Below are 12,987 nucleotides of genomic sequence, written 5' to 3' on the forward strand. Positions count from 1 at the left end.
CAGGACAGCCCGGTGACGTCCGAGACGTTTTATCTGGCTCTGAACTCAACCCTTCCACCTGTCTCTCTCTCTCTCTCTCTCTCTCTCTCTCTCAGGCCTCTGAGGAAAAAAACGTTTAGCTATAATACACAGTGTTTTATTGCCTTTAAGTGCACATCTGGTGTGTTCGGCTGCCAGGTCGCAGTCAGCACAGAATGAGTCAGTACCTCTGAGAAAACAAGCCAGAGCAGGTGGAAGTTTTGCTTATAGCAGTATAAAAATCGCAGGAATAAGGTGTCTTTTTCAAAATAATAAATGTTCCATTTGATTTAAAATGTATATAATAGTGTGTGAGGATTTATCATGACATGAAACATACTGATCAAACTTTAAAGCACTGTTGCTGCTCGCTTTAGCGAATCAACTCGTTTGACTCGGCTCACCGAAAAGAGTTGAGTCTTTTAGATAATAATAATAATAATAATAATAATAATAATAATAATTATTATTATTATTATTATTATTAATAATAATAATAATAATAATAATTTATCGTGACAAAAATACTGATCATACTTTAAAGCTCTGTTGCTGCTCGCTTTAGCGAATCAGCACATTTGACTCGGCTCACCAAAAAGAGTCGACTCTTTCAGCTAATAATAATAATAATAAACTTTTGTACGTTTAAAATGGAGCTTTAAGCGCTTCAAGTCAAACGTAAAATAGGCAAATAATTAAATATGAATGTAGATTAAAATAAATAATAAACAACCAAATCTATAAGAGAAGTGACAGAAAGAAAAAATAAAAACATCACTGTCCAGGAATTCATGCTAACAAACATCACAAAAGAGGTTTCCAAAAGAAAAAAAATATATACAGAATTATTCGTAAGATTTGTAAGATGTAAGATAAATTAGATTAGTTACAGTGAAGCGGTTCTCAAAGATCCGATTCAAAGAGTCGACTCCTTCTAAATAACACATCAGCGGTTGAAAGGTTACAACATTAACCACACGTGAGTTTGCTCTTCATGACGATGTTCCGCGCTGTTGGGTTTCTGAGATCAGCGTGAAAAGAAAATGTTCATGCCTTGTCAGATGTTTAAAGCCTGCCCCGAGTGTCCGGATGAGCCGACAGCACAGCTGGTCCTGGGTACGAGGCGTAACTGGTGAACCCAGACTGCAGCATCGGCTCACTGCTATACTAAACCGGACAAATTAAGTGTGACATCACTTCAGTGTGACATCTTCATCTCTCAGCAGCAGAGCATTCCTTCTTAATGAAATGAAGAGAGGGGAAAGAGAGGCTGGTTAATATGCTTTATGCTCTAATTAAAATAAAAACAGGAAGCAACACCAAATTGAATAAAATGTCTAAAGTGTCTTTAATAAATAATAGAATTGTAATAGTTGTCACATTGCTGTGGTATAAGAGGAATAAAGCATGTACTGTTATTAGTTTAAATATCCATATTTCTGAGATGTAAACCCAGCTTCAGGGTCACACTGCATTCGGGTTTTTTTCTTCCTGTGTTGGCCGGCGCTGTTGTTCCAGAGAGGAGGGGCAGTCTGTGTTTGATGGAAGCCAGCTGGGAGGTAAATCTGGGCCAAAACTATTAAACACTATTACAAGATGAACATGTACGCCATGCAAGTGTATATATACTCATATCTACAGTACAACTATACACATAATGAGGTTTACTAAAGGGTGTAAAGTTTTCTAACGGATGCTGTTGTACGGTTAAGATGTAAGGATTCTCCCAAAGGGACAAACCTAAGAAACTTTCAGGGGGGTTCAGAGCTTCAGCCTTCCACAACCTTTCTCAGCTTTCTATCTTTTCTGAGTGCTTGGAGTTTCTGCGAGTGGGCGTGGCTTAGAAGGAGGCGTAGGTCTGCAACTTCAATGTCTATTGGTGAGCTGAAGAAAAAAAAAAAGCCAACCCGTGCAATAAACTGTGAAACTTCTTGTCGTCCCTAAAAGTAATATTTTCTCTTTTCTTATCCCTAATAATCTGTGCAGTTGTGTAGTCACTAATAAGAGCGCATTCCAGCAGGATCCTCCTTTTTTACTATTGCGCTCAGTGCGCGTAAACGAAACCAGGTGCAGGAATTTGGCGCATTTTGCGCAGTCAGGCCCCGACAGCACTAAAACAGCGCTGTGTGTGTGTGTGTGAGAGAGAGAGAGAGAGAGAGAGAGGTCGGTCTCCTCACTTTTTCCCTGCTGGGAGCGCAGTCCTGTGTGTCCATGCTGAGTGGGGACCAACCGCACCGACACTAACAGACTTATTCAGAGGACGTGGCTGGAGCTCCGACAAAACCGAGAGGTTAGTTGCTAATGATGCTTTGTTTTATTTAATTTTATTTCATTCCATGAATGGGCATCAGCTGTTTATTTATCAATGTATTAAGAACTATTCCTCCTGTTAGTATTTCACTTTCTGTATTTTTATTCCTCCTGTCTGTGAGTCTGTATGTTGTACATTGTAAAAAGTTATGCCTGTGATATTGTATTTAATTTTTTTTTTTTTTTTTTTTTTTACAGAATGCTGACAGCTTTGCTATTTTTGCTCTGCTCCTTCCACTCTGGGAAGAGTCAGGTAAGCCTTGTCCATTTCGTCTGTTTGCTTTTCATGAAAGCAATGCTGGAATCAAACAGCCAAATCCTTCTTTATTGCTTTGTGGATTGTTTCTGGACTAAACCTCTGAATACTTTTCGTTTTGCCAAAATTCCAAACTGCTTCAACTTTGTCTCGCTTGGCTGAATTTGGCTCAGCAAACTTTCCTCAAACTTCCTATATGCATTACTGCCCATTGTTTATGTCATCAATAAGCCCTAATGCTTCCTGCAGTGCCACTGCGTTTATACATGTCCACTTCTATCACAGCAGACTGCATGCTGAGATAAACAAGTTGCTCAATCTAACATTGATGGAAGAAAAAAAAACCCAAAAGAAACACCCACGAGGCTTTTTGTGATTTCAGCTCTGTAAAAAATATTTGCATGATTGTGGTTGACTTTTGTTGTTTGCTGTCCACAGAGGTGCACCGAGGGGTTCACGTACGACTTTCGCTCCAGGCGTTGCATCGGTTAGTAGGTCAAAGATTATAACTCAGTGTTTCCTAATATGTTTCCTGGAGTTCCCCTGAACTGCATGTTTTATAGGCTCTCTGTCATAATGTTTTTCTGCTCTAACTTACTCCAGCATTTCAGCCTCTGAAAGTGTGCTGAGTCAGGGGAGACACTAGAAAAGTCTAGAATAAGGGGAGAACCAGGAGCAGGATGTGCTTATTTAAGGTGCTCAGCTATATGATGTGATCCGTCTGCAGATGTGGACGAGTGCCGCACGGTGCTGGGTGCTTGCCGTGGTGACATGCAGTGTGTAAATCAGATCGGAGGGTACCTCTGCCTCCCTCAGGGCCTTTATTCTCAGTCGTACGCCAGGCCCGAGTCTCCTTCCTACACCGAGCCACTGTACCCTGACACATCAGTGGACTTTCCTGAGTTTCCCGCTCCTCCTCCTGTCCTCCCCGGCACTGGGTCCGGTCCCGGGCCGAGTTACCCCATAGTGGGCCGTCCCTCTGCCCCCTGCATCCTGGGCTACACGCTTGGAGAGGATGGCAGCTGTGTTGGTAAGTAGGTTTGTCTTTTGAATGTTAACGGATTTTAGAGATCAGGGTTTGCACAGCAGAGTCTCCTGTGTTGAATTAAGAGTATTGGACAAATTTATATGTCTAGAAACTTTATTTCATCCACTGTATTTCTGCATAGGAAGAATTTCTCGTATCATTTCTCATATCATTTGTCTGCTTGACTGAAAAATGAAAAGCCTTTGGGTTAATGCAGTGGTCAAAGCATTTTTTATTTGTCGGGGTAATTGTCTGGTAATTATTAAAGTTCATCCTCCTGCTATATTTAGATATATTTTGACAGAGTGCACTACTTGCAGAGCTGCTGACCAATCAGAATCCAGATTTTACCAGCACCGTGGTATAAACAGTGTTTAATAAGGAAAGCATATGTCAGTGTTAGTGTTTGCACTTTTATTGTGAGATTCTGAGATAATATCAGATTGAGCTAGCATCTTAGAAGCTTGACCAAACACCACAAGTGACTGTTGATCCTGCTGAGAAAGACGCTACTAATGCTCCGTCTGTACCTGTGTGCGCCTCTGTGGTGGTAAAGTGGTGTGATAAAGCAGCGCTGCAGTAATTGTAAGTTACTGCAGACGTGGGAATGCGGCTTAGACGTCTCTCAGGGTTGGATCAGGCCGTGCTGCGGTGTTTATTCAGTGCTCGCAGAGTTTTAGTGGCTCGTGTGTCTCTCGGGGTCGCAGACAGAGCAGATGCGATGAAACGCTGGGCTGTAATTTACTCATATCTGTGGGTCTGAGCTGAGGCAGGCTTTTAACTTAAAGACTTTAGCAGAGATAGAATTCCACAGAACTCTCTAGAAGTCCGATCTATATCTATAAGCTGTATATCAGTTCGCAGTTGAAAATGAGGACTTGTCGTGATGGGAGAGGAGAGATTTACAGACTAATGACATACTCCCTTAGGGCTAATACATTTCTGTCTTTCACTCTGTGGGTGAATTAAAAAATGTTACTTCATTCTTTATGGCCTGGTATGGCAGTAGACCTCGCTGCTAATCTCACAGCTCAATACACACAGTTGGGGAATGAAAATGACAGGGTTTATCTTGCAAACCTTTAAGGTGTATTTTTAAGTCGTCTGCAGATTACTTTGGCTAGTCGTACCAGTCTCAAATGTGTTCTCAATTTGTCTGTTTTAGTCCTTTAGGGTCACTTTTAGCCGCAGAGTAAAAAAAAACCCCTCTGCATTCCCCTGAAATCACTGTAATCAGTGGAAAAGCCACCAGATATTCAGAGCTCATTGAGTTTTGACACAGATAATCACCTCTTTGAGAAAATCTCGAGTATGATAGGCGGATTTTAGGCCTTGTTTGGGTAAGCCTCGAAAGATCCCATTTTCAGACCTGCTGTGTTTCAGCATCTGGCTGTGCCTGCCAGCGATGAGGTCACAAGATGTTGAAGGAGAGTTCCCACTGGCAGAGATGGAGTAAAAGATGCTGTTATGAGCCAAAAATGTACCCAGGCTACAAGCTTGACCTCACTCACCGAACAATCACGGCCTTGTATGTACTGTAGGTTTGCAGAGATGGAAAAACAGGGAAACACTCAGAAACACAACCTTTACAACCTTCAGAAACATTTAATGCAAAACAAATATCTCAAAGTGATCAAATCTAAAAGCAAACATATTCAGTAAAGAGCAAAGTCTATCTAACTGACTAATGATTTCGCTAACCAGCACATAGACATTAAGTGTGTTACGAAGAATGGGAAGACACCATGACAATGAAAACAATGGAAAACTATCAGAAATGTCAACATTTCTCTCAGCAATGATGTTAATTTATACAAAAAAAGTCTCCATACCACAGAAATTGCATTGTAATTGTGCCTAGCACAAACCGCTAACCACATGGTCCATAGCTTGAGCCAAACTGTGAAACATAAACATTGTGTACACACAGCAAATCTGCTTCTAAAGTCGAGAGAAACGTGCATAGTTTGTGTTGAATTTTCCAAACAAATCCCAGCTGATCGTACCAAGAGTGCAACATTTTGCCTTGCATGTGCTGGTAATGAGGTGTGAGTAGAGCGCTGCAGATCAGTCCACGTTTCAGCTCCATTCTTTATGTTAAGTCCAAACGTCACAATGATGTCATTTTAATGATTGTCGTTTTGTATGTAGAGTTTCTTTATACTCATTAAAGGTACTGATTCCTCCCATTTTATTTCATACTTTATTTTCTGGGTTCTTCCCTAACCCACTATTCACTAGACTATCCTATCTTATACAATAGCTCCTTCTGTTATCCGCTTGTGTGTCTCATTATCTAATGGATTCTTACTTAATCCCATTTCTATTAGCTCATTTGGCTGATGCTTTTATCCAATGCCACTTACAATTGGGAAATGATACAAGTAAGGCTCTTGTTCAGCCTTGGCATCTTGGTGGTGCTGGCATTTCATCTCACAACCTATTTATCTATAACCCAAAGCCTTGACCACTGAGGCATCACTCCCTTTCACTTTATTTACCCTGTAACCTACTAGCTATCATCTAAATCCAATGTTTTTTTTCCCTTTCCATCAGTCTTGCCTTTTCTGTTGACTTTCTGCCATATAGTCTGTATATACAGGATTCTTTCTGTAATCACTGGACTCTCTCCTGCTCTCTCATATCCACTCAATATTTACATGTTTAGATTGCCATTGGTGTCATTCTCACATTCTTGATCAGTTCTAAGATAAAATGTTTTGTACGCTTCATTAGTGTAAACCCATCTACATCTGTATCCAAAAACAGCACAATGTCTCCTGCTGTCCTTGTTACTATAGCCTATAAAAATCCTTACAGTCTGGCCTGAGTATTAATATCTCTAAACATCGCTAATGTGTTGCTTGACTGACCAGACCCTTCTGATAAAGAAACCGATAAAGATCACCTTGTTTAAGAAAATCCTGTACATTCTTCCTTTAACTGATAGTCTTTTTTTATTTGTAATCTAAGCAAAAATAAATGATGTCTGGAGAGCGATATGATTGTTTTAGTCTCTAGTATGAATCGTCTGTGTGTTTGCTAGTATTGCCATAAATAGTAATGCACTGTCCCATAGTTGAAAGCCAATGACTATATATTCCACAATCACCTCTTTTAGATCTAGACTGAGTTCAAATCTGCGTACAGAAAACCATCTTTCATTCCCTTATCTGTCCCCCCCAAGTCTGCCTCCTTTCGACTTCCCGCTTTGTCAGAATGACTTTGTCCAAATAAGGACAAAAAAATGGACGTCTTCTTCACCCCCACTGTGGCACACATGCAGCCCACATGCTGAGCCAAGCATCTTCTAACCCTGACTTGCTCTTAAGTGCTAGCAGGTGCTGGAACGCAGACTGATGTCCTGGCACTGGGACCAGACCTCTCAACCCTGTCCGTTATCAGCCAGCACCAGTGCCTGAATAAACAGCAGAAATAATCTGGCGCTTACATTCGCCCTTCTTTAGATTTCTTTTTTAAAAAGTGACTTCACTGTCTGAGAACCAAATATGTAGTTTCAGGGTGTTTCAGGGGGGTTCTGATGCCCACATAAGGAAATATGTGAGAGCGAATAGACTCCCATGGCAGTTTGTGGAGCTTAGGAAAAGCTGTGGCATTAGATTACGATGTATTTATTTGTGGGAACCTGATTTAGACGGAATGAGGTATGTGGCCTGTGTGTTGGTAGATTAGGTCTTGGGACATTACATAGCCTTTCCTTTAACTACGACTTTTAAAGTCAGGGGTTCTCAAACATTTCGCAGACAGAGACGCTCTTTCACAGAGACTGTAAATGTGGAGCCAACTATTCCAAAATTAGGCTAAAACATTAAATGCATGTAATAATATTTTGATATTGGTAATTTATTGATGCTATAACACTTTTTAATCCTGACCATTGTACCAAAAAACATGCTTTCACAGAGACATGGAGGTCCTTGGACCTCACTTTGACAGCCACTTTGTTCAGCCATGCCTGTGGTTCCGTATATGTTCCTTTCTAGTCATTACAATAACAATGCCAAGTCACCAAAATACCGGTATATCAGTGTTATACCACATGCTTGTGCCTGGATGAAAGTAATCCCTTAATCTAGTCCCTGTTCTTCTCTTTTTGTTTCTTTTCCAGACATTGATGAGTGTGAGGCACAGTCCCATCAATGTAATCCCACACAGGTGTGTATAAATACAGCCGGGGGTTACTCCTGCTCCTGCACTGAAGGTTACTGGCTGGTGGCTGGACAGTGCCAGGGTGAGTACTTGAGGCTGGATAGTCAACTTCACCAGATCATTGCAGAGTTTTTTTTTCTGTAGCAGTTTCTAAGAAGAATGTGTACACTGCTGAAAAAAAACCCTCAAATGGACCTTGCTCTGTGGATTAGTGCCCAGATTTCAGTTTGTTTGAAGTTTCATTCTTCATCTGGTGAACATTTACACCATGTAGGCGCATAGCTAAACAAATAAAGATTTCCTAACAAACTAAACAAAAAAGTTCACGATTTCATAACAAACTATAGATTTTATTAACTCTAGATCTGCCTATGTGATATATGACATCGCATCTGTACTTCATGTGTCTGTGATCTGTGCTTCCTTGCTAAAAAATTCAGATATTGATGAATGTCGCTACGGCTACTGCCAGCAGCTCTGTGCCAATCTGCCAGGCTCTTATTCCTGCTCTTGCAACCCGGGATTCAACCTGAATACTGACAGTAGAACCTGTGAAGGTACGTACACGCTCTTTCTCTTCTCACACACACACACTCACTCACACACACACATACACACACACACACACACACACAAACACACAATCTTGTTTTATTTATGGCATTTTCCATTCCCTTGTTTATTTCTGAAACTAAACAACGCTAAGCCTACTATTAACCCTAACCTAACCTTAAACTCAATCCACTTAAACCTAACCTCATCTTCAGTAACCTCAGACTTAACCTCCGTAACTTTAATGTTTACCTCGGAGACCATACGTTTTAACTCAGTAACCTTAACTTTTACCTCAATAACCTAAATTTTACCTCAGTTACCTTAAATTTTACCTACGCAACCATAATCTTTGCATCAGTGACATTAGCCTTTACCTCAGTAATGCTAATCTTTGCCTCAATAACCCTGATTTTTGTGTCAGTAACATGAAACTTAAACTCAGTAAACAAAACCTTTCCCTCAGTACATTTAACCTTGACCTCTGTAACCTTAAACCTTACCTCAGAAACCATAAACTTTACATGAGCAACCTTAATTCTTACCTCGTTACCTTAACCCTTAACACTAATCCTCACCTCAGTAACCTTACATTTTACCGCAGTAACCTCAATATGTTCTTCAGTAAACTTTACCTAAAACTTTACTAAGTGAAACTATAATTTACCTAGATAAGTCTAACCTTTACCATAGAAATCTTTTACCTCAGAAAACTTTTACCCCAGAAACTCACCTCAGTGACTATAATCTTTACGTCTCTGTGTCTGCAGATATAGACGAGTGTGGGACGAACCCCTGCTCTCACGGATGCCTGAACTCATACGGCTCGTTTATGTGCAACTGCGACGAAGGCTTTGAGCTCGCCTCCGACGGAACTACCTGCATCGGTGAACAGAGGAGGAAGCGGTGAAAAGCAGGGCAAAGGAAGTGAAAGGAAACGAGGAGTAGTGATAAATAACAAGAGGCTGAGAGATAAATGAAGAGAGATAGATGAAAACATTTAAAGGGGAAGAGCAGGAGCACAGAGAGGAGGTTCAGAGAGAGTTAGAGGAGGAAAGCAATTGAGTGGATAGAATTATAAAATGTGAGTATGTGTGTGTTTGTTTCTTATGTTTCGTCCTCTGTTTGTCAGATGTGGATGAATGCAGTTTCTCCGACTTTCTGTGTCAGCACACATGTTTAAACACTCCAGGCTCATTCGCGTGCATGTGTCCGCCTGGGTACTACGTCTTCGAGGACGGCCGGAGCTGTGAAGGTAATGCCCTCGGTTTTCACCTGCAGTAAAAACAGTAGTTTGCTCACATTGTTTTTAGTGTGATGAAGTTTCTCCTAACATTGACGTGATCTTTTTTTGGTGAATTGTGTCAAAAATCTGTCTAAATATATCTCGCTATTTGCATTTATCCTGTTGAACCTGGAACTGAAATGGACTTAAGTGGGATTTTATATTATGAATCTACACAAAATAACATAAAATATTAAGGAAGGGAAGCAAAACAATAAAGGCTGCAAAATGTTTGTACAAATTAAAACGAATTGCCATAAATGTTGAAACGGAATATAAGCGTACCTCCAATACCTCGTCATTGCTGTGAAACTCTTAAATTAGTTCTGGTGCAACCAAAAAAAGTAAGGAAATTAGTCACAGACACTACTGTCCACTAAAATTCTGTAACCGGTTAAAGAGGGGATTAGACAGGGACGAGGCCAAAGGTTATGCTCAACGTTCACTTTGTGAATGTTGTCCTCAGGATGATGAGCAGATTAGTTTAGTGGAACAGGAGGTGAATGCTTATCTCTTTACAAATTGTATTTATATTTGTTATATTCTGTTTACTTATATTTCATTGATGATGATGATGATGATGATGATGAATGATCAAGTGTTGACTTCGCTGACTTCTAACTAACTGTTGTGTGTTTGATTTTAAAGACCTCAATGAATGTGAGTCTGGTAACAACACGTGTACAACAGCACAAGTGTGTTTCAATTTCCAGGGAGGGTACACATGCCTGAACCCCCTCGTATGTGAACCGCCATACATAGAGCTCAGTGACAAGTGAGTTGGACAAATCATCTCATAATCATCACACTGGTCCTTTTTGAAATCAAATACTCACCTTATCTCTCTCTCTCACTTTCTCTCTGTCTCGCTCTCTCTCTCTCTCTCTCTCTCTCTCAGTCAGTGTATGTGTTCTGCGGAGAACCCCGCCTGTCGAGACCGACCCTTCACTGTTCTCTACCGCCACATGGACCTGTCCTCTGGGCGCAGTGTCCCTGCCGATATCTTTCAGATGCAGGCCACAACACGCTACCCCGGGGCTTTCTATATATTCCAGATCAAATCTGGCAACGAGGGCCGTGAGTTTTACATGCGGGTGAGTGGAACTGGAGTTTAGGTGACTACTCATCAAATTTACAGTGTAGTGAAAAATGTGAGCAGAAATCAGCTCATGAGGAAAAAGTAAAGTCTTGGCTATCTCCGAATACCAACATGCTCTCTATTTGACAAATTATTAGATGCTGAATTTTTTTGGAAATGTTTTTTCTTTTTTTTTCTTTTTTAACTAACATTCACATAAATCAGTGCGTCTTTATTCCTCTGGTGCATCTGGTTAATATTTACTTGAAACTTTTTTCTTTCATGCTTTTGAAACGATTTTGGACGTGTTTATTAAAACCAATTCAGCCTCAAAACTTCAAACAGAACAGAGCGTGAATCTGGTCGTCACATGAACGGACCGTTTGCGATATGGGAAACGCCAATAGCTGAGTTAAAGTTATAAGCCGGTACCTGATACTGAATCAATACTAATGTTGCCAAAGTAACTGATATTATTTGCATTTAATGCATAACTGAATATATTAATAGAACTATTGGAAATGCACAGATTTGACATCATTAGAACAGACGAATCAGCTTCAGGTTGAATTGACCCAATTTCTGAGATCATAATTCATTCCTGTTAATGTGTGTGATGTGTGTTGACTTCTAACTGAGTTGGCTCTGTGGATCCTTCTACTGTGTGTCATGTAAAATAAATGAATACGACGTGTGGTTTTGTGCATACAGCTACTGTCCAAAACTAGTTAGTTAGTCAGTAACTTCTTCTTACTATAAAAGACAACATTTTACTATGGTATGGTATTTGAGTCCAGGTATTTTACACTCCTGCTTATAGTACATATATCCAGTAACTCTTGTAGCACTGTGGTGTGGCCAGTAGAGGGAGCTCTAAGCTTGATACAGTTAAACCTCAGCTTTTCTTTCTCTTTTATCAAACCTGGTTTACCTGAGACAGTAGTATAGATCACATTTATTTTCAACAGCTTCAAACTATAATTCATACGTATGTTATGTTTCCTTTTTATTTATCTCTTTGTTTGTTTGTTTTTTTCTCAACAGCAAACCAGCAACGTCAGTGCCACGCTGGTCTTGGCTCGGCCAATCAAAGGACCCAGGACGGTCATCCTGGACCTGGAAATGGTCACAGTCAACAATGTCATCAACTTCCGAGGCAGTTCCATCATCCGCCTTACAATATTCGTCTCCGAACACCCCTTCTGAGACTCTACACATGACCTCTGACCTTTCACCATTCCATCATGGACTTCCTGTGACCACATTACCCATCAGGCAGCTGTGTTTGTTCATGTCAGTTAACGTGTTGCCATTTTTGACTGTTTTACGATTATGACCACAATTTTAGATCATTTTATGATTCTGTAATAGGAATGACATGCCGCACCAGAGAGGTGTTTTATAAATTCTGCATCTTGGTAAAGGAAGTTAGATAAAGAAAACTGCCTCTGTATTGTCCACTTTCACTCTCATGCAACCAGTTAGAAGGATATTTATGGCTTTTTCCTTGTTCATGTGGTTCTTTGTGTCTTTCTTTCTCTCTGGGGGTCATTTCCAGAAATTACACCAAGTGCTCACACAGTTTCCTCATTCTTACACAGGTTTTTTGGGTTTCTTTTTTCTTTTCTGCCACAGCAGCTGCCTCTAAACCCTAAACAAACTGTGAAAGTGAATTTACATGAAACTTCCATAAAGTCTGTGTTTATTTCAGCTCTCTGTCATGTCATGTGTCTCCTGGATTATCTGTTGTCTTTCAGTTTTTTTTTATTTTATTTGTGTAAAAAGAGAGCCTGGTCAGTTGAATAAAGATGAAAATGATGACCTGAAAACATGTGGGATTAATTTAATCAATGATTCTATCAATGACTTTTTATGTTTCTTTTAGCTTTCACATATATACACCGATCAGGCATAACATCCTGAGCAGTGAGAGGTGAAGTGAATAAGATGGATGATCTCCTCATCATGGCACCTGTTAGTGGGTGGGCTATATTAGGCAACAAGTGAACATTTTGTCCTCAAAGTTGATGTGTTAGAAGCAGGAAAAAAGGATTTGAGCTAATTTGATGAAGGGCCAAATTGTGATGGCTGGACCACTGGATCAGAGCATCTCCAAAACTGCAGCTCTTGTGGGGTGTTCCCGGTCTGCAGTGGTCAGTATCTGGGCGGTCAAGGTTTACTGATGCATATGGGGAGCGAAGGCTGGCCCGTGTGATCCGGTCCAACAGACGAGCTACTGTTGCTCAGATTACTGAAAAAGTTAATACTGGTTCTGATAGAAAGGGGTCAGA

General features: G+C 40.4%; 1 protein-coding gene across 1 annotated transcript; it reads left to right on the top strand.

Annotated features, from left to right (window-relative positions):
• Positions 1-1,976: 1,976 nt before the first annotated feature.
• fbln5 (fibulin 5) lies at positions 1,977-12,406 on the top strand. Its single transcript, XM_058386254.1, has 11 exons — positions 1,977-2,308; positions 2,527-2,581; positions 3,023-3,071; positions 3,312-3,614; positions 7,741-7,863; positions 8,222-8,338; positions 9,104-9,220; positions 9,466-9,588; positions 10,267-10,393; positions 10,517-10,712; positions 11,741-12,406. The coding sequence occupies exons 2-11, from the start codon at positions 2,528-2,530 to the stop codon at positions 11,900-11,902; spliced, it is 1,371 nt and encodes a 456-aa protein (XP_058242237.1). The 5' UTR covers positions 1,977-2,308; position 2,527; the 3' UTR covers positions 11,903-12,406.
• Positions 12,407-12,987: the final 581 nt, after the last annotated feature.

The sequence above is a fragment of the Hemibagrus wyckioides genome, linkage group LG03 (genome assembly GCF_019097595.1).
Source record: "Hemibagrus wyckioides isolate EC202008001 linkage group LG03, SWU_Hwy_1.0, whole genome shotgun sequence".
In the NCBI taxonomy this organism is placed as follows: domain Eukaryota; kingdom Metazoa; phylum Chordata; class Actinopteri; order Siluriformes; family Bagridae; genus Hemibagrus; species Hemibagrus wyckioides.